General features: G+C 41.6%; 2 protein-coding genes across 3 annotated transcripts in view; both read left to right on the top strand.

Moving 5' to 3' along the window:
• LOC114160446 (ras-related protein Rab-37-like) overlaps positions 1–19055 on the top strand; it is a 21539-nt gene extending 2484 nt beyond the window's left edge. The window contains exons 2-9 of one of the 2 annotated variants that reach the window (XM_028043043.1): positions 1496–1606; positions 4770–4811; positions 6739–6805; positions 6936–6988; positions 7378–7443; positions 9529–9585; positions 9668–9744; positions 16519–19055. In XM_028043043.1, coding sequence (XP_027898844.1) covers positions 1496–1606; positions 4770–4811; positions 6739–6805; positions 6936–6988; positions 7378–7443; positions 9529–9585; positions 9668–9744; positions 16519–16624 — 579 coding nt within the window. In that variant the 3' untranslated portion in view covers positions 16625–19055. The remainder of the gene's footprint in view (positions 1–1495; positions 1607–4769; positions 4812–6738; positions 6806–6935; positions 6989–7377; positions 7444–9528; positions 9586–9667; positions 9745–16518) is intronic. The other variant, XM_028043044.1, reaches the window with a different exon arrangement.
• A 1251-nt stretch (positions 19056–20306) lies between these two features.
• nherf1b (NHERF family PDZ scaffold protein 1b) overlaps positions 20307–21763 on the top strand; it is a 28054-nt gene continuing 26597 nt past the window's right edge. The window contains exon 1 of the mRNA XM_028043042.1: positions 20307–21329. Within this exon, the coding sequence (XP_027898843.1) occupies positions 20697–21329 (633 nt within the window). The 5' untranslated portion in view covers positions 20307–20696. The remainder of the gene's footprint in view (positions 21330–21763) is intronic.

The following is a 21763-nucleotide window of genomic DNA, read 5'->3' as shown; positions in this document are numbered from 1 at the left end:
TGTAAACTATAAAAATGTTTATGTTTACTACAAAGACATTTAAACATGGATGTTAATATTAGTTGAGCTGTGAGGATTGTCAGCATTAAAGTTCTTGAAATTTAATGCCTCTTTAAAACGGTTAATTAGTCAAGCTATCCACACATGTAGCCTGCAGCTGACTGATGAATGGACATGCAGCTGGTTACTTTTCATCATAAAACATTGCAGTGGTTGGCACTCTACGACTGTAGATGTTTTTCACAGTTTCCGTAATTAAATCTCTGATTGTGAGCTGGAATCTGTGATCTGAGGTCGTTCAGTGTGACACCGACAGCTCTCCTGACCAAAGATGACCTAAAATTAAAACTAATAGCTTGCTGTCTTTTCATTGATGGACTGATAGCTGTCAAATCTTTGAGTGTTTCATTTGCAGCAAGAAATCCTAAACACAAACTGTGACATGTTCAAATCCTGTAGGATTTTGAAGTCAGACAATAGGCAGCTGGTGCAACTTTCTGACACTTTTTCTTGAAATGTAACTTTTAAGAACTAGATATGCACCAAGCATATCTAGCTAACATTTTACTGTCCAACATTTATATCCAGTTTTCTGTAGTGACCTTATTGGCCAAAACCTATTTATTTTATTCTAAGAACTTTAAGGAATGAAAGAGGATATTGTAGAAAGTTGCAACGTCTACTTGATTCCTAACTGAAAGTACAGATATTGTTGCCTGGCACCAATCAATTAACCACAGATGAAATCTTGCCAATCTGCTGAGCTAATAGGCTAACTAATGAAAATAATTTTTTTTCTTGTAAAATACACCAACCAAAAAAACTCCCACCATTCAGACCTCATCTCAGCATGCTCTTTGATGCCCATTTTTAAGGTTTTGTGAAGATCTGATAAATATCAAAGTTGCACGAGTCAGGGTTTCCCTATTTTTGCTTTTCTCTTGGGTCAAACCTGCTGATTCAGACCATTTTTTCTGGGGTTATTGTACCTAAATGCTGTTGCATGTTATTTAAAAGAGCTTTAATTTGACAGAAGGAATAACAATGCCTCAAAGTGCAGGTTCCTGAGCTTTATCGGATTTTATTTATTAAACTTGCATCAAAGTAAATGCTGTTGGCTGATGGATCTGAGTGATTGATTATTGCATCTCCACCAAAAATAGTGAGTTTTTTTGTTTGGATTTATTTAATAGCTGGGGGAGAAAATCCACATTTTTCAGTATTTAACCTTAATCTTTCAGAGTTGTGTAAGGAAAAATGTATTGATTTCAAACGTTGGTCTATTGATTGGTGCATCTCTACTTAAGGCACTGATATAATTTGACCGCAGTAACTGACCCATGCCTACTCCCAAACATTTTAAACCAACTTGTGCAATTTAGTTTTTCACAGTTGCTGCAGATTCTGTTTAGATAATGTGAACCTGGTGTCGTAACATTCATTCCACTGACCAGATGTGACCTGTGACCCTTCTCTGCTGGCGGGGTGTCTCTAGGTGATGCTGCTCGGAGACTCTGCGGTGGGGAAGACGTGCGTCTTGGTGCGCTTTAAAGACGGGGCGTTTCTGGGAGGAAACTTTATAGCCACCGTCGGAATAGACTTTAGGGTGAGAAACGATACATCTGACCTGTGTGAACCATCTCGTTATTTTGTGTGGGTATGTGTGTGTGTGTGCTTCCACTTATTAGTTTAATGAGGTAATTTTTTTTTTTTCTTTAATGAAATTAACAAAAACAACAAGTGATCCCCCTGGCAGGAGTGCCATCGGGCCAATTAGCGCCTGTTGCTTCGTCACTCTGCGATGATAGCACCAAATGTACAAATCCTCTCGCCAATCAGTCAAGTTCACAGACCACTTGTGCTGCTAGGAGCTTTGGACGGCTTTGTAAATGTCTTGGCAGATGCCTGCCCACGTCTCTGTCTCCTGGAAAGATTGGCCGTGGCTCAGCTCGGCCCTGGAGGAGTCACCCTGCTGTCGGATGAGCTCCTACCTCGTCACACGCATCTGTTGCACAAAGAGACACGCCACACATACGAACAAAGGCAGCGGCTGGTGGTGGATTTCAAGCAAATGACTACTGTGCATCATTCTTGTCTGTGCAAGAGTGGGGAGAAAAACAAAAACAAATAGGCGCCTGGGCCTCAAGCTTTGCTTCACCTCCTGTCAAAGAAAAACATGTGCAATGATGGCAAGTGAAGTATAGGGGTGTTCGGTCTGAGAGGAAAGTGTGTTGCATTAGCCAAAGTGATGCCTAGTCTCTCAGCGGACACAAAAGAACATTGTCCGTGTCTGACAGATTTTTTTTTTTTCTTAAATGCCTCAAAATGTCCCTTTTGTTTGTACAAAAGCAACAAGTTTCCGCTGAAACGCTCCGACGATGTGGGGGCAAAGATGCTGGCTTACATTCATTAAAAACCATAATTATTCGATACCATTCATTGAGAAAAAGTGGCTGAGGGTGTAATTGCCTTTCTGTCTCCATGCTCGTTCACAAGCAGGGCTCTGAAGCTGCTTGGTAACAAAGCAATTTGAGATAAACAGTTGAGTCAATATGTTGAGGATGTCCTCTTTGCATGGTTAGGCAGGCAAGGCTGGCAGCTTTTACATGCTGGTCTATTTTAGGCCTGCTTTCCTTGTAGCAGTTTCTCAGCATGCAGGCTGCTCTCACGTCATAATTGGGGGGAGAAGGACACAAAAAATGGAAACCCATGGCAACTAATGCAAGGGTTGAACTGTGTTCCCTCTGCCAAGGCTGAGGCTTCAGCGGGTGGCGGTGCTCACTGTCGCCGACGGCTCGGCGCGCAACACTTGGGCTCAGCGTTGTCTTTGAGGTAGTTTGTTGCTGCATTTCCTTGTTGAGCAAGTGGATGTTTGTTTTTGGGGGTTTTTTTGTGGGCTGTTAGTCATGACCTGATAAGGTCCTCCAGGAAGTGCATTTTTCTTGCCTCACTTCCTTCTTGTAAGCAATTTTTTCTTTTTTTGCTGTTGTGGTTTTTACTTTGCTTCTTGGTTGCGACCCGTTGCCTGTAGCAGGAGGTCATGACGACTAACAGAAAGCACAGAGCTTTTGCATCTAAACCGTGGTGCATTTACAGCGCCGCACAAAGAATTCACACCCTTTGAGCTATATCACTTTTTTCTTTTTCACAAGATTTTCTGCGGTAAACCAACACCAGTTAAAATCTAATTGTGAAGTCGAAGAAAAAGGATGCATGTTTTTTTTTTGTTTGTTTTTTTTTTAATTGTTGCACATAAAAATCACGAAAACCCGTTTTAATCTGAGATGGCTAAACGAAATCCAGTTCAAAGCGATGCAATCAGAAGTCATCTAATTAGTAAAAGGATGCAGCTGTTCTGTGAAGACCTCAGGGGTTTGTTAGCGAACAACAGAGAACAAACAACATCAGGAAGACCAAGGAGCACAGCAGGCAGGTCAGGGAGAAAGTTAAAGAAGAGTCGGGTTATGAAGCAATATTGCAAGCTTTGAACAAATGTGGAAGGAGTAAGGCACAAAGACAAATACAGCAATCCACACTCTGTTGATAACTCTAGAGGAGCTGCAGGAAAGGTAGTTTTGTTTTGTACGACACATTTTCAGCCACAAAGGGCTTTATGTGATTTAAGAGGAAAATAAAACGACAAGAAAAAGAGTAAGAGAGAACGATGACAGGTGGAAAGACGGACAAGTTTACAATGTTCTAGTTATTAATCAGGCAAGTCTATTCTGGTGGGTTTTTAGTATTGATTTAAATGAATTAGTGCGTTATTATTTTTGGAGGTTTATTGGAAGTTTATTGGAGATTTGTTCAGCATAGAAACTGAATGCTACTTTTCCGTGTTTGATTCTGGTAATGGAGAAGCGGAGTAGACTTAAACCAGAAAACCGGAGGCATCTGAAAGGTTGACACAATGAGTCCTGGTCTATAATGTACTTTGGTTTTAAGCTGTTCAGTGATTTATGAACTAACAGAAGTATTTTAAAGCCTAAGGACTTTAGAAGCCACCTTGATGTGCTCTATCTACCATCACGGTGGGTACGTCATGCCCACAGTGAAACTGGCGACTGGGAAAATGCTTAAAGTGAAATACAGGAAGATCTTGGAAAAATGACATTTTTAGTTGCTTTAAAAGATTTGAGGCTGGGACAGAAGTTCACCATCCAGATCATGTGGCCTAGTCAAAGTCCATATTTTTCTGTTTTTTAAACATCTTGTATTAACAACAGTGAAAACCACAGGCTGCTTTGTGTTGGTCTATTGCATAAAACCTCAATAGAATGCATCGAGGTTTGTGTTTGTGATGAAACAAATCCTGAAAAATTGCAAGTGGTGTGAACGCATTTACATGGCTCTGTACAGTAATACAAAATCCTCATGCTTAAGAGTATCTCCGCTCTTCTCAGAGCACCCGTCCGCAACACTTTGGGGGTCGTACCCTTTTCCAGACTTGCCTTGGGTCTGCAGGAAATCAGAGGGCACCCCTACAGGGCTGCAGGAAATTAACGGGGGAGTCCGTTGTTATGCTGCCAGCCGCCTTTCTCACTCTGCTGTAATTAAGTCTAATCCCGGGACCTTGTTATTGTGTGGGTGTTGCAAATTACTTTCTCTGCCAGCATTGAAAGCCACTTTTAGCCGCCTTGTATCTCCTGCCACACGCTGAGTCGCTGTGCTTTTTTAGCCCCGCCATAAATGCTTATCAGCCGCTTCCGTGCCATTTTTCAAACATATGCCGGATTGTCTTTCACTCCCGGTCCCTCTTGTTTCCGCAGAATAAAGTGGTGGATGTTGACAACCTGAAAGTCAAGCTGCAGGTGAGAGCGCTGTTATCCTTTTGCACCTTTCAGATCCTATCAGCTCATCTTGCTGATAGATTTGTGACCTAAGCTGAACACTCATCCAGTAGGTGTTGCAGGAGCTAAATAAACAGATCGGTGTGAAACGTGCTTTAAATTTGTTCGCCCGGCTGCCATTTTTAATCCATTCCACCCGAGGCGCATATTCCCCCCCCTTTCATCATGACCCGTTCATTCAACACTGAGTGGGAGGTGACAAAATTAGACTCCCTCCAGTGGCTCCTGTAAATCATCAGTTTCTCTTCCACACGTTTTTCACATGACATAATAGCTGCTCTGGTAATAAATAGATACTGACAGTAAATTTAGCCCCCAGAACAAAAAAAGGAAAGTGAGACTTAAGAAGTCTGTGTTATCATTTTAGACGAACAGGGAAGCAGAATGTAATGAAAAGAATCCTCCACACTTTAGCATAAAGGCCTTTCCCTCATTCCCTCTCTATCATGGATTTTTTTTTCCACTTTTTAATTACTGATGAGGCTGAATTTCCTGTCTTGTGAATAATCTGATCATTTGAATGGAATGTTCTCTTTTATTTCCTATTTTGAAGAAATTTTAAGGAAATTGGTCTCTGTGGTTTCTCCTTATTTATACCGAAGTGAAACTAGAAGTGATAAATCACTAATTGATTCTCAATGCACAATGTAAAGTTTATTTTAGAAAGCTTTAAATACTTTAGGTACATTCATTTTACCATTAAACAATGGTATTGGTATTTATAACAACTGTGGTTTTGGTAAAAATACATATTTATTAACATGTTGTTTTAAAACAATAAAGTTAGAATAAAAACAGACATTCCTGACATTTTAAGTCTGAGATCATGTTAATGTTATGAAAGCTGCATTTTATCTCGTCTGCCAATGAAGAGGAAGGACACTATGTTTAAAAGTTATATTTAAAACAGTTGTATTTATTAAACTTCTGTTTTGAGTAGTTTTATAATTTCTTCAGCTTTATGAAACACTAATAACATTAATCTTTGTGAAAATCTCTTTAGCGGGTTACTCAAAAATGTCTGAATAACTACAGTACAGTCACTGCTGTTTGATTTCCAACCAAAGTTTTAGAGTTTACAGTCTGCTATTGATATTTTATTCTTCTGTGGTTTGCACATTTCATGTGTTTTATTTGGGGTGGAGGTTTGTCAGGCGGCCATGGTGGTGAGGGTTTACCAACTATTCTCAAACAGATTAAGGAATAAATGAAATAAATGTTTATTTTATTTAAATTAGTCAGCTAGAATGCCTTTTTTCTTTTCCAGACATATCTGATGTATTGCAACATATTTGTGCGTGCTTTTACTTTCAAGTTCAGTTTCACCTTAACATAGGTCACCTTTAGTGGCATATGTTTTTTTTTCATACACTTCAACACGTGGGACATAAACAAAAAATATTAGATGGTGAAAAGAAAATACATCTTTAGGAAAACTTCAGATATTAGGAATTACAAACTATCAGGGAGTTACATGTTTTATGTTCCAGCAGTTGTCAGATGGTTTAAATCAAAGAATATTCTTATTTTAAAATGGTCTAGTCAAAGTTCAGACTGAAATTTAATTGAGAATCTTTCCAAACACAAAGACTGCTGAGGCTTGTGGTAATAATTTAAAAAATAAATAAATAAAGGGGTATGAAAACTTCTGCTAAGCGCTACGCCAAAGTTAAGAATCCCTTTATATGGTATTTTTACTCAGCAGTGTGCATATCAGATTATATTTAGTAAGAAAAAAAAAATCCTCAGACTGTGATCTGTGCTTTCTTTGTACTGCGTTTGTAGATCATTAATATTCCATGGTGCTGCGTCGTCCCTGGGCTGGTTGCGATTAGCTGGGAGGTCTTTCTGTGTCGGATCCTGTGTAATTGTGCCTCTTGTTCTGCAGATCTGGGACACAGCTGGTCAGGAGAGATTCCGGAGCGTAACGCACGCCTACTACAGAGATGCCCAGGGTAACCTTTGCTGTTTATATTTCACTTCTCCATGCCGAGCGTGTGTGTGTCTGTGATGGAGCAGCCGAAATTCACGCATGAATGAAGGCGCCGACGGTAAAATCTGCTGTTCTCTTCTTATTTTTTGCAGCGTTACTTCTACTTTATGATATCACCAACAAACCATCTTTTGACAACATCAGGGTAAGACGCCCCTTCCACCTCCTGTCCTTATCATCCTTTTCCCTCCTGCTCCTAAAACTCGAGCTGAATGATTCCGCCTCTCCACATGCAAAGCCCCACCTGGGCCTGTAACTTTTCCTCTCAGACCTATTTAGAAATGACGCGACGCTGTCGTCTGCCTGGCTACACGCTCCCCGGTTTCAGTAATGAAAAGCAATAAAAGCGCTCAAGGATAAGAATGACTCAGTGTCGGCATGATTGATAAGAGCGTGCTCACAATGCAACGCAGCTTAGGAGAAGAGCTAGGAGGAGAAGAAGAAGAAGAAGAAGAAGAAGAAGAAGAAGGCGCATTCTTCAAGTGGTCCCTGTTTGTTTTGGTTACATCTCCTCTTCTTTCTGTACTTTTGAAGGCTTGGCTGACTGAAATATTCGACTATGCCCAGAAGGATGTGGTCATCATGTTGCTCGGCAACAAGGTGAGCAAAGCTTCATTTCTTTTTTTCTTTTGTGTGTGTGTGTGTGTTTTCTAGATGATGGGAAGGATATTGGTTTCTTTAGCTCAGTTTTAACACACTCTTATCACATTCGGGCAGACATGTGAACGCCTTAAAAGGTGGAAAATTTTTCCAGTGTGACATGAATGCATAAAGGCAAACTGTGGTTTGCTTATTCCAACACAAACATGGGAAACATGGAAAATGTGTCCTCAATAATACAGCTCTGTGACAAAGCATTTCATAACACACAGGTTTACATCAGACAAAAATAATCAGAGTAAATACAAAAACTGTATTCGAGGATAATTCATTTATTAAGGGATTAAAGCAAACCATTAATATGTGGCCCTTTGTGAAAACATACTTGCTTCTTTTATTATATCATTAGCTGTGATCAACCATATTTCTTTGGTTCATTTTCACTCATCACACACATGTCTGATTACACTAAAAGCAGCACAACATTCCCCAATATAAAGAAATTTAAGAACAAATGAGAAATAAACGAACAGAAATCTACAAAGGGTTACTAAACCATTTCCAAGGTTTCGGGTTGTTACACACAAATGAAACCAAATCATGTCCCAGTGCTGAAGCTCCTTTTCCAAAATTACTCCATGAGCAGATCGACGACTCATCCAGGAAGTCATTAAAGAATCCACAGCAACATCCCATGCACTGCAGGCGTCACTCACTTGCCTCGGGTAAGGTCAGAGTTCAAGGGTCAACAACAAGAAACTGAGCAAAAATCTGCATTCAAAGGGGAAAATCAAATAGTCAGTTGCTATAAACTTCCTGATGTTTCCCAAGATTTTCTAGAAAGTATTCCTTGGACTCAAGGGAGAGGAAAGTGGATGTTTTTGGACGGTTTGCATCGCAAAACTCCAGACGTAAAACGAACACAGCTTTTCATATTAACAGAATTATTTTGATAGTGAAGTACGATGGAGGCATTGTGAGGTTCTGGTTCTGTTGCTGTCAGTAAAAACCTCAGAAAGGACAGAAGTTTGTCAGCAAAGCTTAAAGCTTCTTGGGTTATGTTGCAAGGCAATCATCCAAAACACATCAAGTCCACCGAATTGTTTAAGAAACCTTAACAGTAAATGGATTAAACTCATAAGATGGCTTTTCTGTTTATGCTAACAACTCAAAAATGTTTTATTCACTCACCCTTAGACACCAGGACACAGATCAGTTGGGAACTTGGGATTAGGTAGCGAGGAGGAAACTGGAATCAAACCCATAACCTTTCATCGCTTTCGAAGAGAAAGGCCTTCTAGTGGCCTAGCGAAAGTCTGGATTTGAATCAGATAGAAATGTTGAGGTGGGAGCTTAAGCAAAATACTGATGCTCAAGATGTGGACGAATGAAATCAATTCTGCCAAGAGAAGTGGGCTATGATTCCTCCTCTGTGATGTAAAAGACTATCACAAACACTTGATGGAAGTCGATTCATCGAAAGATGGCATAACCATCGAAACAATTTCTTTATCCCAGAGGCCAAGGTTAGTATGGGTTGGCATTTTCCCTTAACATGTACAATCATTGTTTTCAAAACTCCTTTCTTTAATTCAAGCAGGATGTCTTTGTCTGACATCACACATTAAAGTGTGATAAAAAAGCAAAAACATGACTTCATAACAGACTCTATAACTTGCCCCCTCAGCGTTTCCCCCTTTTGCTTTAAACCTCTACCCAGAGCAGAAAAAAAACGCTTTAAAGAGGAAAAATCTGTTCCCTCATCCCAACCAGCAGCCACTGCTAATTTATCTAAAAAGCTCCCTCTGGTGGTTCAGAGAGGACTCATCAAAGGGTCGTGGGTGTCACGTAGCAGCAGCTCAGATCATTTGCTGTGAAAGCAGCAGGACTGGCGGCGTCGGTCTGTGCGAGCGCTGCTCTTCTGCTGGGGGTGGAGCCGCTGACATCCCATCATTCCTGATGGAGCCGCAGCTCAGGCAGCCTGGCAGCCAGATAAGCAGGCTGACAGGACGGTGCATCACTGTGGCTAATTTTCTGGTGAATCTGTGACCCCCTGACATGTTTCTCTCTCTCTGTCTCCCACAGTCAGACATGGCTGCAGAGAGAGTGGTGAAGACGGAGGAAGGAGAGAAGCTGGCCAAGGTAATGAAGGATGTCCTCTAAGTGCTTACATCCACTTAGAAAACACTCCGCCGGTGCTCTTCTAATGTTTTTTCCGTTTTAGGAATATGGAGTGCCGTTTATGGAGACCAGTGCGAAGACGGGGGTCAACGTGGAGCTGGCTTTTCTCGCAATAGCAAAGTAAGTCCTAAATCCGACCACGAAATGTCTTGGGTTTAAAGTGTCGTTTCTGATGAAGAGCAGATTTGCTCGTTTCTCATTTCGTTCTTTTGTTCAGTGATTGCTGAAAGAGTGATTATGCGCCTCTTTTAATCAGCTTGCTGTGCTGCCATCAAGTGGCGACAAAAACTTTCCGAAGTTGAGGCATTAAAAATCGTGACGTCAAAAACTAAAAGTGAGAGGATTTATTCAGGCGGTGTGGCTCCAAGTCTAAGTCGGAGATTAAAATCACCGTTTGCAGACTCGGCTGCTTTTAAAGTTGCAAACAGCTTCAGATAAGACACTTAATCAAATAAAAGTCATAAGCCTTACGTAGCTTGTTTCTACTGTTCTTGAGTTTTTCTACTGCAAGCTACACGTCACATGCATCACACTATATTATATTACAGCAGTGTCTGATCTTATTTACATTTATTTACACCTCGGCAAAAAGTCTAAAGTATTTTTAGGAGATTTTGTGAAGGAGCAGCACAAAGTTTCTGGTTTTCTTACGTCGCCTGTGGTAAACTGAGAAGTGGAAGTTTCAGTGGCTTTCTTTCTATGTGCCATATTTCTACAAAGGCCGGATTTGTGGAGTGAATAAGTAAGAGTTTGTCCTGTCAGCCGAGACCTGCATCAAACTTTTCAGCAATCTGAGTTACAGCGGATCATTTGTCAGATTTGTCGATGCAACTTAACCCGTTTATACTTCTCCATTCATCTCCACGCATATCCGATACGCAAGTTTCAGCGACAGATAACTAACTAAAGCTAAATGTTCAAAAAATTTATAATTTTTTTGTATTTATTTTTATTTAGTCAACTGTTCAGTGTTTCAGAAAACCCTTGTGAGAAATAAAATGTTGAAATCATACAAGATTAGGTATTCAGGCTGTGAGATACTTACCCTGGTTAAACTACTATAAAAAAAATCTCCATTAAAAGTATATCATTGAGGTGAGTTTAAATTGTTTTATTATCACCAGATGAAACATTTCTCACTTCAAAAGCCCCAGAACGACAGTATAACCCGCGGTCACAAAGCTAATCTACCCACATATTGCACTAAATTTTGCACCTTTCGCTGCACATAATGGAAAAATTAAATTTAAATTGATGGAGAATCATTTTTCATGTGGGTCAGACGACCATGTTTCGCATTAGGGGATTTGTATTTTAATCTCGCTCGTGCTCGCAGCTGACCTTCTCTGAGTTGACCTTGCAGTTCCTCTTGGGGATTCTCATTGTTGCATTTCGTGCACGGACGCCGTCTCGTCCCAGTCCGACTCCAGCATCGTCTAATCCAGCGTAGTGGTTCTTGACTAATTTGGTCTTGGCTGCTGTTGTCTCCTATTAACGGGATTGTGTGTTTGAGAATCCCACCTGGTGTCAGACATTTATGGTGTAATTTCTATTCCTTGTGTGGATGCCCTTCAAACTGTATGGCAAGAAATCATTTCTTTTTTTTTTCTTCGCTTTTCCTTTTAGAAGCCAGGTCGCTCTTGCTGCATAACAACAGCATGTTCAGTTTGGAAACGTCATTCAGACCAATAAAAATGTAGATTCATTGCGGTTTTTTTTGTTGTTGTTGTTTTTTTGTTTTTTTTTGCTTCATCAAACAATATAGACGGCTAAGAAAGACTGTGATTCGTTTTGAAATATTTATTTATTTAGAACAAAATCTTTAAATCTTTGCAATAAAATGCAGATCAGCAAAGATAGTCCTAGTAGCATGTTTGATATGCAGAGCTTAGATGTTTTTCTGGATTCTTTTAAGATTTAATTCACCATTCCAATATATGCGATCAATCAAAGGGATTTCTTATTTAGCAAGAGGGAAAATATATTTTTTGCAAAAAGTCAGGTTGGTTTGGATCGGTTTTCCTCTTTATAGATTATTATAAAATTATTTTAAAATTATTTATTTTAAAAATTAATAATAATATTATATTAATGTTAACATAATATTACTAATATTTGCATATCTATTATATACTAATATTAATTTATAATATTATCTATTAAAATTTTTTATTAAATTATTTATTTTAATAGTATTTCCTCTTTATTATTATTTTAAAACTATAATTTAGATTTACTCTGGTTATTGTTGTCTGATATTAAAAGGTTGTTTGATCTTTTTTTTTTTTTTTACATCTGAGCGTGACAAAAAAAAAAGCAAAAAGAGAAGAAATCTGCAAGGAGCAGATGCTTCATCACAACACTGTTACTCTGGTGTGAGTCAGATTTATCTATAACAAGACAAAACTGCAATCTGTCAAATGTGATTTAAACCAGTGTAGTCCAGTTCTCCGGATCCAGGGGACATGTTCAAGACTCTGTAGAGGAATATTGTTTTTGACTGTATCTAATAAATCTCACAAGGCGCAAGTATGGGCATATTATTTCTATCTTTCATTTTTATAAATGGTTTGAAACCATAAGGTTCAATTTACACTGCAGTGGCTCACTTGTAAAATCAACCTACCTACAGTCGAAACCAGATATCTGGTATAAAATCGCAACCAATTTTTGCCTTATTGTGTGACAATGAGGTTTAGGTCAGTTAGTGTTACGATAAATATGTATTTCTAAATCCCCAATTAATTACTTTTTCTGTAAGTCAGAGGTTTGCATACACTAAGATTACTCCATCTTTAAGCACTTGGAAGCTCAGCTTTGGATGTTTTTAAGGGAACACTATGAACACAGTGTTTTCTTTTTTGACATTATGGGGAAATATAAAAGAAATCAGAACAAAATTTGAACCACCACCACTCTGGTTCATCCTTTGTCATAACTTTCAGATGCCTAAAGTTGCCTTATTCATCCGCTGAAACAATTATGTGCAAGTATGCTCAGGAATTCAGTTAAATTCTGTTCAATTTGAAATACCTTATTAATCCCAAAGGAAAACTAAATTCTGTTGTAGCTTATTTAATTAAAAAGTAAAAATAAAAAAAGATGAACTCCTTCTGGAAGAAGTTTTAGAGGAGCTTGCAAGCCTGCAGAGCTGTGAAATCCTGGGGAATGGCAGCATCATGTTGTGTTGGTGTCTGGCCCACTTCCCAACGCTGAAGAATATTGAAGTGACATCTCAGCCAATAAATAAAACTCTGCTGGCAAATTACTTGCAGAGTGGTGTAAGGATAACATTTTAGAGTGGCCATCTTAAAGTCCTGATATCAATATTTTCTCAGGGAAAAATTTAGGGTGGGACTGAAAAGGTATGTATGGAAATACGACGTACAAATCTGACTCAGTCACCAGTTCACACTAGAGGAATGGGCCAAAATTCCAGCAAACATTGGAGATACATCCAAATGCAATCCTACCCAATGCTAATGAGCGAACCTTTCTGACTTTGACAAAACTGTTTAAAAATTTGACGCAATTTTGGTAATCCTAACAGACCTAGAGCAGAAAACCTTGTTTGTTTTTTATGCAAAAATATATTTAATTATGCAAACAGTATCAGCAATTTGGTGTTTATTTGTGTCTCAGGAAAAGGAGTCAGGAAGTAGCGTCTGGTTTTTAGTTTTTGTTCACAACTGAAGGCCATAAAAGTAATCAGTGAGTCATCATTTTGTTACAGCGGAGAGATGTTTGATTTATCTGCATATTACCGGAGGATGAGGTGAAAAAGGCTCTCTCACTATACAGGGAAATTCAAATGTAAAAGAAAATGTGGTAGAGTAGTAAAAAAGAAACATCTACTACACTTACAGGAGAAATAAACGGATCATTTCTATAATGAAGAAATACCAGCCATCCATCCATCCATCCATCTTCTTCCGCTTATCCGAGGTCGGGTCGCGGGGGTAGCAGCTTCAGAAGGGAGGCCCAGACTTCCCTCTCCCCAGCCACTTCTTCTAGCTCTTCCGGGGGAATCCCGAGGCGTTCCCAGGCCAGCCGAGAGACATAGTCCCTCCAGTGTGTCCTGGGTCTTCCCCGGGGCCTCCTCCCGGCGGGACATGCCCGGAACACCTCACCAGGGAGGCGTCCAGGAGGCATCCTGACCAGATGCCCAAGCCACCTCAACTGGCTCCTCTCGATGTGAAGGAGCAGCGGCTCTACTCTGAGTCCCTCCCGGATGACTGAGCTTCTCACCCTATCTCTAAGGGAGAGCCCAGCCACCCTACGGAGAAAACCCATTTCGGCCGCTTGTATCCACGATCTCGTTCTTTCGGTCATGACCCAAAGCTCATGACCATAGATGAGGGTGGGAACGTAGATCGACCGGTAAATCGAGAGCTTCGCTTTTTGGCTCAGCTCTTTCTTCACCACGACGGACCGGTACAGCGCCCGCTTGACAGCAGACGCTGCGCCAATCCGCCTGTCGATCTCCCGCTCCCTTCTTCCCCCATTCGTGAACAAGATCCCGAGATACTTAAACTCCTCCACTTGGGGCAGGACACCCCCCCTGACCCGGAGAAGGCACTCTACCCTTTTCCGGCTCAAGACCATGGCCTCGGATTTGGAGGCACTGATCCCCATCCCGGCCGCTTCACACTCGGCTGCGAACCGATCCAGCGAGAGCTGCAGATCACGATCTGATGAAGCCAAAAGGACCACATCGTCTGCGAAAAGCAGAGATGAGATCCTGAGGCCACCAAATCGGATCCCCTCAACACCTTGGCTGCGCCTAGAAATTCTGTCCATGAAAGTGATGAACAGAATCGGTGACAAAGGGCAGCCCTGGCGGAGTCCAACTCTCACCGGAAACGAGCCCGACTTACTGCCGGCAATGCGGACCAGACTCTGACACCGGTCATACAGGGACCTGACAGCCCGTATCAAAGGGCCCGGTACCCCATACTCCCGGAGAACCCTCCACAGGGCTCCCCGAGGGACACGGTCGAACGCCTTCTCCAAGTCCACAAAACACATGTAGACTGGTTGGGCGAACTCCCATGCACCCTCCAGGACCCTGCTGAGGGTGTAGAGCTGGTCGATTCTGCAAACCCCTGGTCACCATAGATACTGTCTAAGGAGCGCTAACTTCACCTCTCCTTGCAACAACAACCAATCCCGTCGTAATGCGCCAGTCGCACAGTCTGCGTTTCGAACCGAGTTGTTTGGTGACGACGTTTTGTTTGGCAAAGGAGACGAGAATCATTCCACACCAAGAGCTTCGTCTCCAGTGGGGCTTCATTAGATTGTGGCAGAGGTGGGGACTCACATGACTTGGACTCGAGTCAGACTCGAGTCGTTAAAATCACGACTTGAGACTTGACTTGAAAAAATGCTCAAAGACTCGGACTTGACTTTGACTTTCATGCCATTGACTTGGGACTTGACTCGACTTGAAGCTGTTTACTTGAAAAGACTTGATATTTTTTACTCAAAGTCTTAAAATTTAAAACACATTATTTATAAAGTGGCGTCATTAATTAATGTCACTCATTCCGTATCAATATGCGCAGACCGTCACTATGGTTTTCCTCTCTCCTTATGTATGTATGTGTACGTAGCTGCAGCACAACCAATCAAATTAACAGGATTTGGACGTTTAAAAAAACGCGGCAAAGCTACAGAGCTCAGGGAACGAAATACGAAATAACCGCTGGAATATGCTTCCGCGAGTAATTTCTTTTGGCTACGTAGGTTATGAACTTTCGACTAAAAACCGAACTGCAACTTGTAAAACATGCAAGAAGAGAATATCGGATGGAGATGCCACGACGTCCAACTTTGTCCGGCATTTGAAGCTTCACAAAGATCGGTAGGTGGCGCTTTTCTTTTGCTGTAAGATAGCTGACTTTAGCTAACTTCGTGTTAGCATGTGTACTCCGGGTTAAATTGGTGATTGTTTACCATAAATCCGGTCCTTCAAATGCCTCCACAAATAATGTGCACCGTGTTAGCTCAGGAAGCCGGTGGATAGTGAGCGGGGCTCCGGAACAGAAAGCAGATTCTGGACCTGAACACAGGGAACAGAGTCTCTCTGTCCCATCATGATGATGAGCCGGGTCTAGTATCATCTAAGGATGGTTGTTGTATTTGAAGACATCTACGTTGGGAAATTATATTGACAATATATTGTTTTGACAGGTGAGAGAAAAGAGGAAAAAACTGCTGTGATGGTTCTTTGTATTGTGCTGTGGAAATGTCAGCATTTGTCTTTTTTTTATTGAATATCAAGTTTAACAGAACTGGGCAATAAAGTGGTCCAATTTAAAAATGTTTTTATACTTTGTGTTCAGCTACACATGTTCTATCATTTGAGATAAATACATATTTTAAAACGAACAAATGGTCTATTATTTGAATTTTTTGTATAATTGCAAATTAAAAAAAAATAAAATAAAAACGACTCGAAATGACTTGAAATTAAAGGTTCCTGACTTGAGACTTGACTCGACTTTTGCCTGTCTTTACTTGAGACTTGACTCGGACTTGAGGACAAAGACTTGAGACTTACTTGAGACTTGCAACACAGTGACTTGGTCACACCTCTGGATTGTGGTTCGACAGAGTTTATTGTACATAAAAATCCGTCTTTGGGCTTAAATGTAGGCAATGTGTCGTCTCCATGTGATGTCAGTTTGAAGCACAAGCTGTGATAGATGATATTCCACCAGAGGCATTTTGATCAAATCTCAATGCTTCTGCTTTCCTTTCTCCCTCCTTCTTTTTTATATTCTTGATTTGTTCGCCCTGTCTGTGCTCCATCCCACACATCCACCCCCTCTGCTTCTAACTTCCTGTCTCTCTCTCCCTCCCTCCCTCTCTCCTTCTCCTTTTCTCTGTCAGGGAGCTGAAGCACAGAGCAACGCAGCTGCCAAATGAGCCCAAGTTCAAGCTTCATGACTACATCGAATCTCAGAAGCACAAGTCTGGCTGCTGCAGGCTCGGGTAGCAGAAGCTGAACGCCACGCAGAGAGATAAAGGGTAGAGAAAGGATGGAGGAAGGAAGGGTGGGATTGAAGATGGGGTCAAGGTAAAAAGAATAAAGAAAAAATGTCAGCTCTCTTTTATGAAAAGCCAATCCAAGCAACCATACACCCCACAACCCGTCCCGAGAGGCGGATGTTCTTCTGCGCAGAGCTTTTGGCTGAGTGGAAGCGAATCTGGACTTATTGCCATCCCTTTGCTGAAATGTGAATTTAAATAGTTTGTGTAATGTGTAGAAACGTTCGTGGTCTTTGTGGTGACAGTTGTATCGGAGTACAAATCAGGAGTAACAATCTGAAATGCTATACCCGTCTGCAGGGACTCCCTTGACAAGCCGCAGGTTTTCATGGACCATCAAAGCGACTGTTGATGTGGATATAGCATTTTATTTTATCTTATTTTCTCTGTGTGAACTGAACCCCATCCTTCTGGCCTTACAGTCTCCATCTTCAGTCGAGAGCTCACAGCCAGGTTGTAGCTAAATGGTCCCATCTGTTTTCATCTGTACTGCTGTCAGGTAGAATAAAGCCAATATTTTGAGGGTAATTACCAACCTCGTGTCTGTCTGTACGTTCATATCAAGATGCTGTAGATGTACGGTTCCAGTTAGAACTTCACATATACTCATCATGGATGTTAATGTCACATTTATTTAGGGACTTAATGATATTTTTTAACGTCCATTTTCTACGTGTGCCGCTTTTCCAACATTAAACTTCAATGATTTTCCAGGAAAGAACTGGAAGTTTAATTTACGGTGTCGTTCTCCAACTCGCAGGGTGTTGAATTGGTCATTCAGCACTGAAGAAGACTTAAATTTGATGGTGTCAAATTTTAGTCTACAATAAGTTTTCAATACGAAAGCTGTTCTGCAGTTTGGAAGAACTAATTAAGTCATTGGTGTCTAGAAAATGGACAGAAAATCCTGATTTTAGTGGTTAAATATTTCTAAGAGCCATAAATAAACTTCTTGTGTAATTCTGGCTTAACATACGTCTTCTTTTCTTATCAGAACGAGTACAGATCAGTACTGTTTGGTTTCTCGGGGCAAACCCAGCACAGGGACACAAACTGTACATTTTCAGTAGAGTAGAACTACTTCCTTAGGTGAAGGGAATTCGAGAATATTCATAATAGCCAGCTTTATCCATTTAAAATCCAGTTTTACTGTGAGTGTTGGATCATTGTCCTGTTTGAACACCAAACTGTCACCAAAATTGAACCATCTAGTTGTTGACTTTTAAGTAAAGTTGAGGAGTTTGGGGTTAGTCCTCTGTAATTATTCCCTGCACCACTTAAAGCACAACTGTAAGTGTTCTTAGGTTTGAAAGTTTTACTTTAGCTCGTCCAAAATCTCTTCTGGTCATAGTCATAGGACTATGAGTAATGATGAGCGAGTTAATGTTTTGTATCGCATAAATAGTTAAAAATCATATATAATTTTGTTCACGGATAATCTGGTTGCATTCATAGTGTAAGGGAACCCAATAGGGTCAATTTGTGAGTAAACTTAGACGGATGTTTTTGTGATTTGTTGTTCACACCAGAGTCTCCCCAAAGGCATCAAACTATCGAATGAAACAAACTCTGGTCCGTTTTACTTGTACCAAAGAGTCCTGATGCGAAAGTGCCCGAGTGAGCTCAATCTTTGCCCCATCTGACTATAAACCTGAAACAGTGCTCTAAAGTCTAAAGGCCTCGTGAAGAGTGATGCCCTCGAGCCTCTGTGTTCCCTGGGTTGTTTATTAACATCCTAATGAATTTGGATCAAGTGGTTAAAACTTGGGGCACAACTTGTGAACCAACAGGACAATGATCTCAAACACACATCAAAACTGGGTTTGGAAGTGAGAAAAGCATGCCGGAATGACCCCTGATCCCAGCTCAGTTGTACATTTTACTGTCTGGGATTGACAACTGGGTTAGTGTCAGTAAACCGATCAATTTAAGTGAACTCTACTTATTCTGCTTTGAAGGCATTCAGATATTCCACCTCAAGTTATATGTTGCACAGTCGGTCAACTCTGGAAGAACAGTTTCAAAGAAATCCTTAAAAGTGAAAGCTTACTGGGACTTTCATAATTTCTGAGAGCATACAAACATCTTACTGGTGCTGTAGTTTCACCTCATATGAATAATAATAATAAAAAACCATACTCATACATACCCTTCCCGCCTCCTCAGGCATTACTGTGTCTCTTCTAATGATGGATGTTGTTGTTGAGGCTGTGCCAAGCTGTATTTGTTGATGCACCACATTCTGTATTACTTTGTACTCTGTTCATTATGAATGTTTGGTTGTCTCTCCCTCCTCGGAGACGTCACAGTGATCACAAAGTGCCATTAAAGTGCTTTGTTATCGTACGAAAGATATAAAAAGTATATTTTGTAATGTATGTGATGTTGCCTTATTGAAGTTGGTCTTGTCTGTGCTGCTTTGTGTGTGTGAGTGTGTGTTGGTGAAACAGGAGTCTGGGTCCACCCTGAATGGCAGGGTGTGTTGAGGTTAATGAGCCACAGTGTGGCAGCAGCTCCCTGTTTATTCTCCTCTTTGCACAATAAGTAAATATTTACTACTGCAGGACAGATAATAAAAATTTTGAATCTGAAATTAATAGTAAACAAACAGACAGTAATTCAAAAGGATATTTTTTTTAATTGTGGTGTTTTTGCTAACAGTGTGTTACTTTTTCGCTTGTCTTTTTTCCTGTGTTTGAAGTTACAGTGGGTGGAGTACGCACGTGCGATTCTCTGCGACACCTGTACTCGGTTTCCCACCTCGCCCCCTCACATCCATCCATAGCATGAGTCACTCTGCAGATGCAGGAGTTAGTTTGTGCATTTCTTTGTTCTTTTCTGTAAAAAAAAAAACAAAAAACAAAAAAAAAAAACAGGAATCAGTTGATAAGCACAAGAAAACAGCACTAAAGCTCTGAACGGAGAACAAGTAGAGAAACTTACTATGTACCCCGCAGAGATGATCCTTTCTGAATGCTAGCTCACTCTAATGTGACTGGACATTTTTGAATGATTACCAAAGAAACCTGAGGCAAAACACACAGGCACTCAAACTTTCATCCCAGGGTTTAAAATAATAATAATAATTAATAATAAAAATCATCCAACCGCACACTGGCTTGAAAAGAGCATCATCTCTCAGTTAATCGTGTGCTGAATCCCAACTTTTCAGCTAATGGTGTTTTGCATATCACTGCTATTGTTTTTAATACACTTTAAAAACGGTGTTATCTTTGGTAGATTTAGTGACAGGCTCCATTTCAAACAGATTATTTGTTAATGATCTCTGTAAACGTGTATAATTTGTCCATTAGGTGAAGGTCATTTAATATGCTAAATAAATTATAGAGAAGAGTTTCAAGGCTTGACAGAAGAACAAAAGCAAACAAAATCAGCCATCGATAGATAAATACAAACTCAGACAGAGAGAAGACTAAAACGTGCTGTGTTGTCTGGCGACACCTTGACTAAATCATAAACACGTTTGTATTTTATAAATAGGGGAGGGCTCGCCCTGGGCGCCATTCATGCATGAACCGCTACTGTTTCTGGATAGCCTCGGTTTGTCTTCGCTCATCCACTCGTCCCCCCTCTTTTGCATAAAGCAGCAGCTGGGCTGTTCCGTGAACGCACCTCCCTCTTCCTGAGTGGCTTTTCCACTTCTGCAGCAGCAGTGAAACGCCTTTACAGCTGAGTGGATTTAATCAGACTCAGATCTGATCGGCAGACCCGGATCAGGATCCAGCAGAGCCGCAGTTTGGACTGAACCAGGCGTCCACGCAGTAACTTGTGTGAAAGTGAGGAGTAGAGAGTGGGACGCTCACCAGCGCGGTTCTCTGTCCCCCTCCCCGTCCCTCTCACGGACTTATCTCCCCAACAGGACGGGGGCCGGGTGTTTTTAAGGGATACCGCTCAGGCTAAAACAAACACACCCTCCCCAGCAGCATCCTGAGGAGTCTCAGTCACTTCCACTGAGAGGGAGCAACAGGTTGAGAAGGAAGCAGAGAGAGAAGCTCACCATGCCGAGCAAAAGCCAGTATCTGCGCCCCCGGCTCTGCACGCTGCACAAGGGGGACAACGGCTACGGCTTCCACCTCCACGGGGAGAAGGGGAAGACGGGCCAGTTCATCCGCCTGGTGGAGCCCGACAGCCCGGCCGAGTCGTCGGGGCTCTGCGCCGGAGACCGGCTGGTGTTCGTGAACGGCGACGAGGTGGAGAGCGAGAGCCACCAGCAGGTCGTGTCCCGGATACGAGCCACCGCGGGCCCGCTGGAGCTCATAGTGGTGGACCCGGAGACGGAGCAGCTGCTGAAGAAGCACAACTTAAAGTGTTTGAAGGAGTACGTCTCCGAGGGTCTCCCCTTACCTCTAGAGGAGGAGGAGGAGGAGGAAGGCGAGGAGGTGGCGGTGGAAGAGGAGAAGGAGGCTGAGGAGGAGGAGGTAGTGGTGGAGGAGGAGGAGGACACGGAGGCAGACGGGACAGAAAACGGGGATGTGAAGGTGGCAGAGGTGGAAAATGAGGTGGAGGTGGCTGAGCAGGAGCAGGAACCGGAGGAGACACCCAGGGAGCTCACTCCGGTCCCGGTGGTACCGGACAGGAACGGAGAAGTCCATCAACAGGTGGAGAAGAAGCTGAGCATCAGCTCCGAGAAGGTGAGTCAAACACAGAAATGTTCCTGCATCATGTCACAGCCTCCACCTGCTGGCTGCTTTAATTAGGAAACGCCTGATTCCAAAGACTTTATTATCAAGCTTTGATGAGAGCTGACAGGTCGGTCCATCCAGCAAGAATCAGGTGGGGGTTCAGAGAAAGGGTTAGAAAACTCCATCCTCCTGAGAAACAGAGACCCACTCTGTCAGTCTGCCTCCACTGAGACAGTGGCGGCTGTTGCTTAAACGCCGCCTTGGGCAAGCACATGACTCTGAGCCCCCATTACCCCACCCCACAAGGAACCAGCCCCTAACAGTAACATATAAGCAGGTTTTACCGATCAACATTATCTCAATCTAAGCTGGTGCAAAAGCTTAGGGAATTTTTCTTTTTTCTTTTTCATAACTTAAGAAAAAGGTTTCATAAAATTCAAATT

This window comes from Xiphophorus couchianus, chromosome 16 (genome assembly GCF_001444195.1).
Source record: "Xiphophorus couchianus chromosome 16, X_couchianus-1.0, whole genome shotgun sequence".
Lineage (NCBI taxonomy): Eukaryota > Metazoa > Chordata > Actinopteri > Cyprinodontiformes > Poeciliidae > Xiphophorus > Xiphophorus couchianus.
The sequence above is the reverse complement of the archived record's forward strand: the minus strand, read 5'-3'. Positions and strand labels throughout refer to the sequence as shown.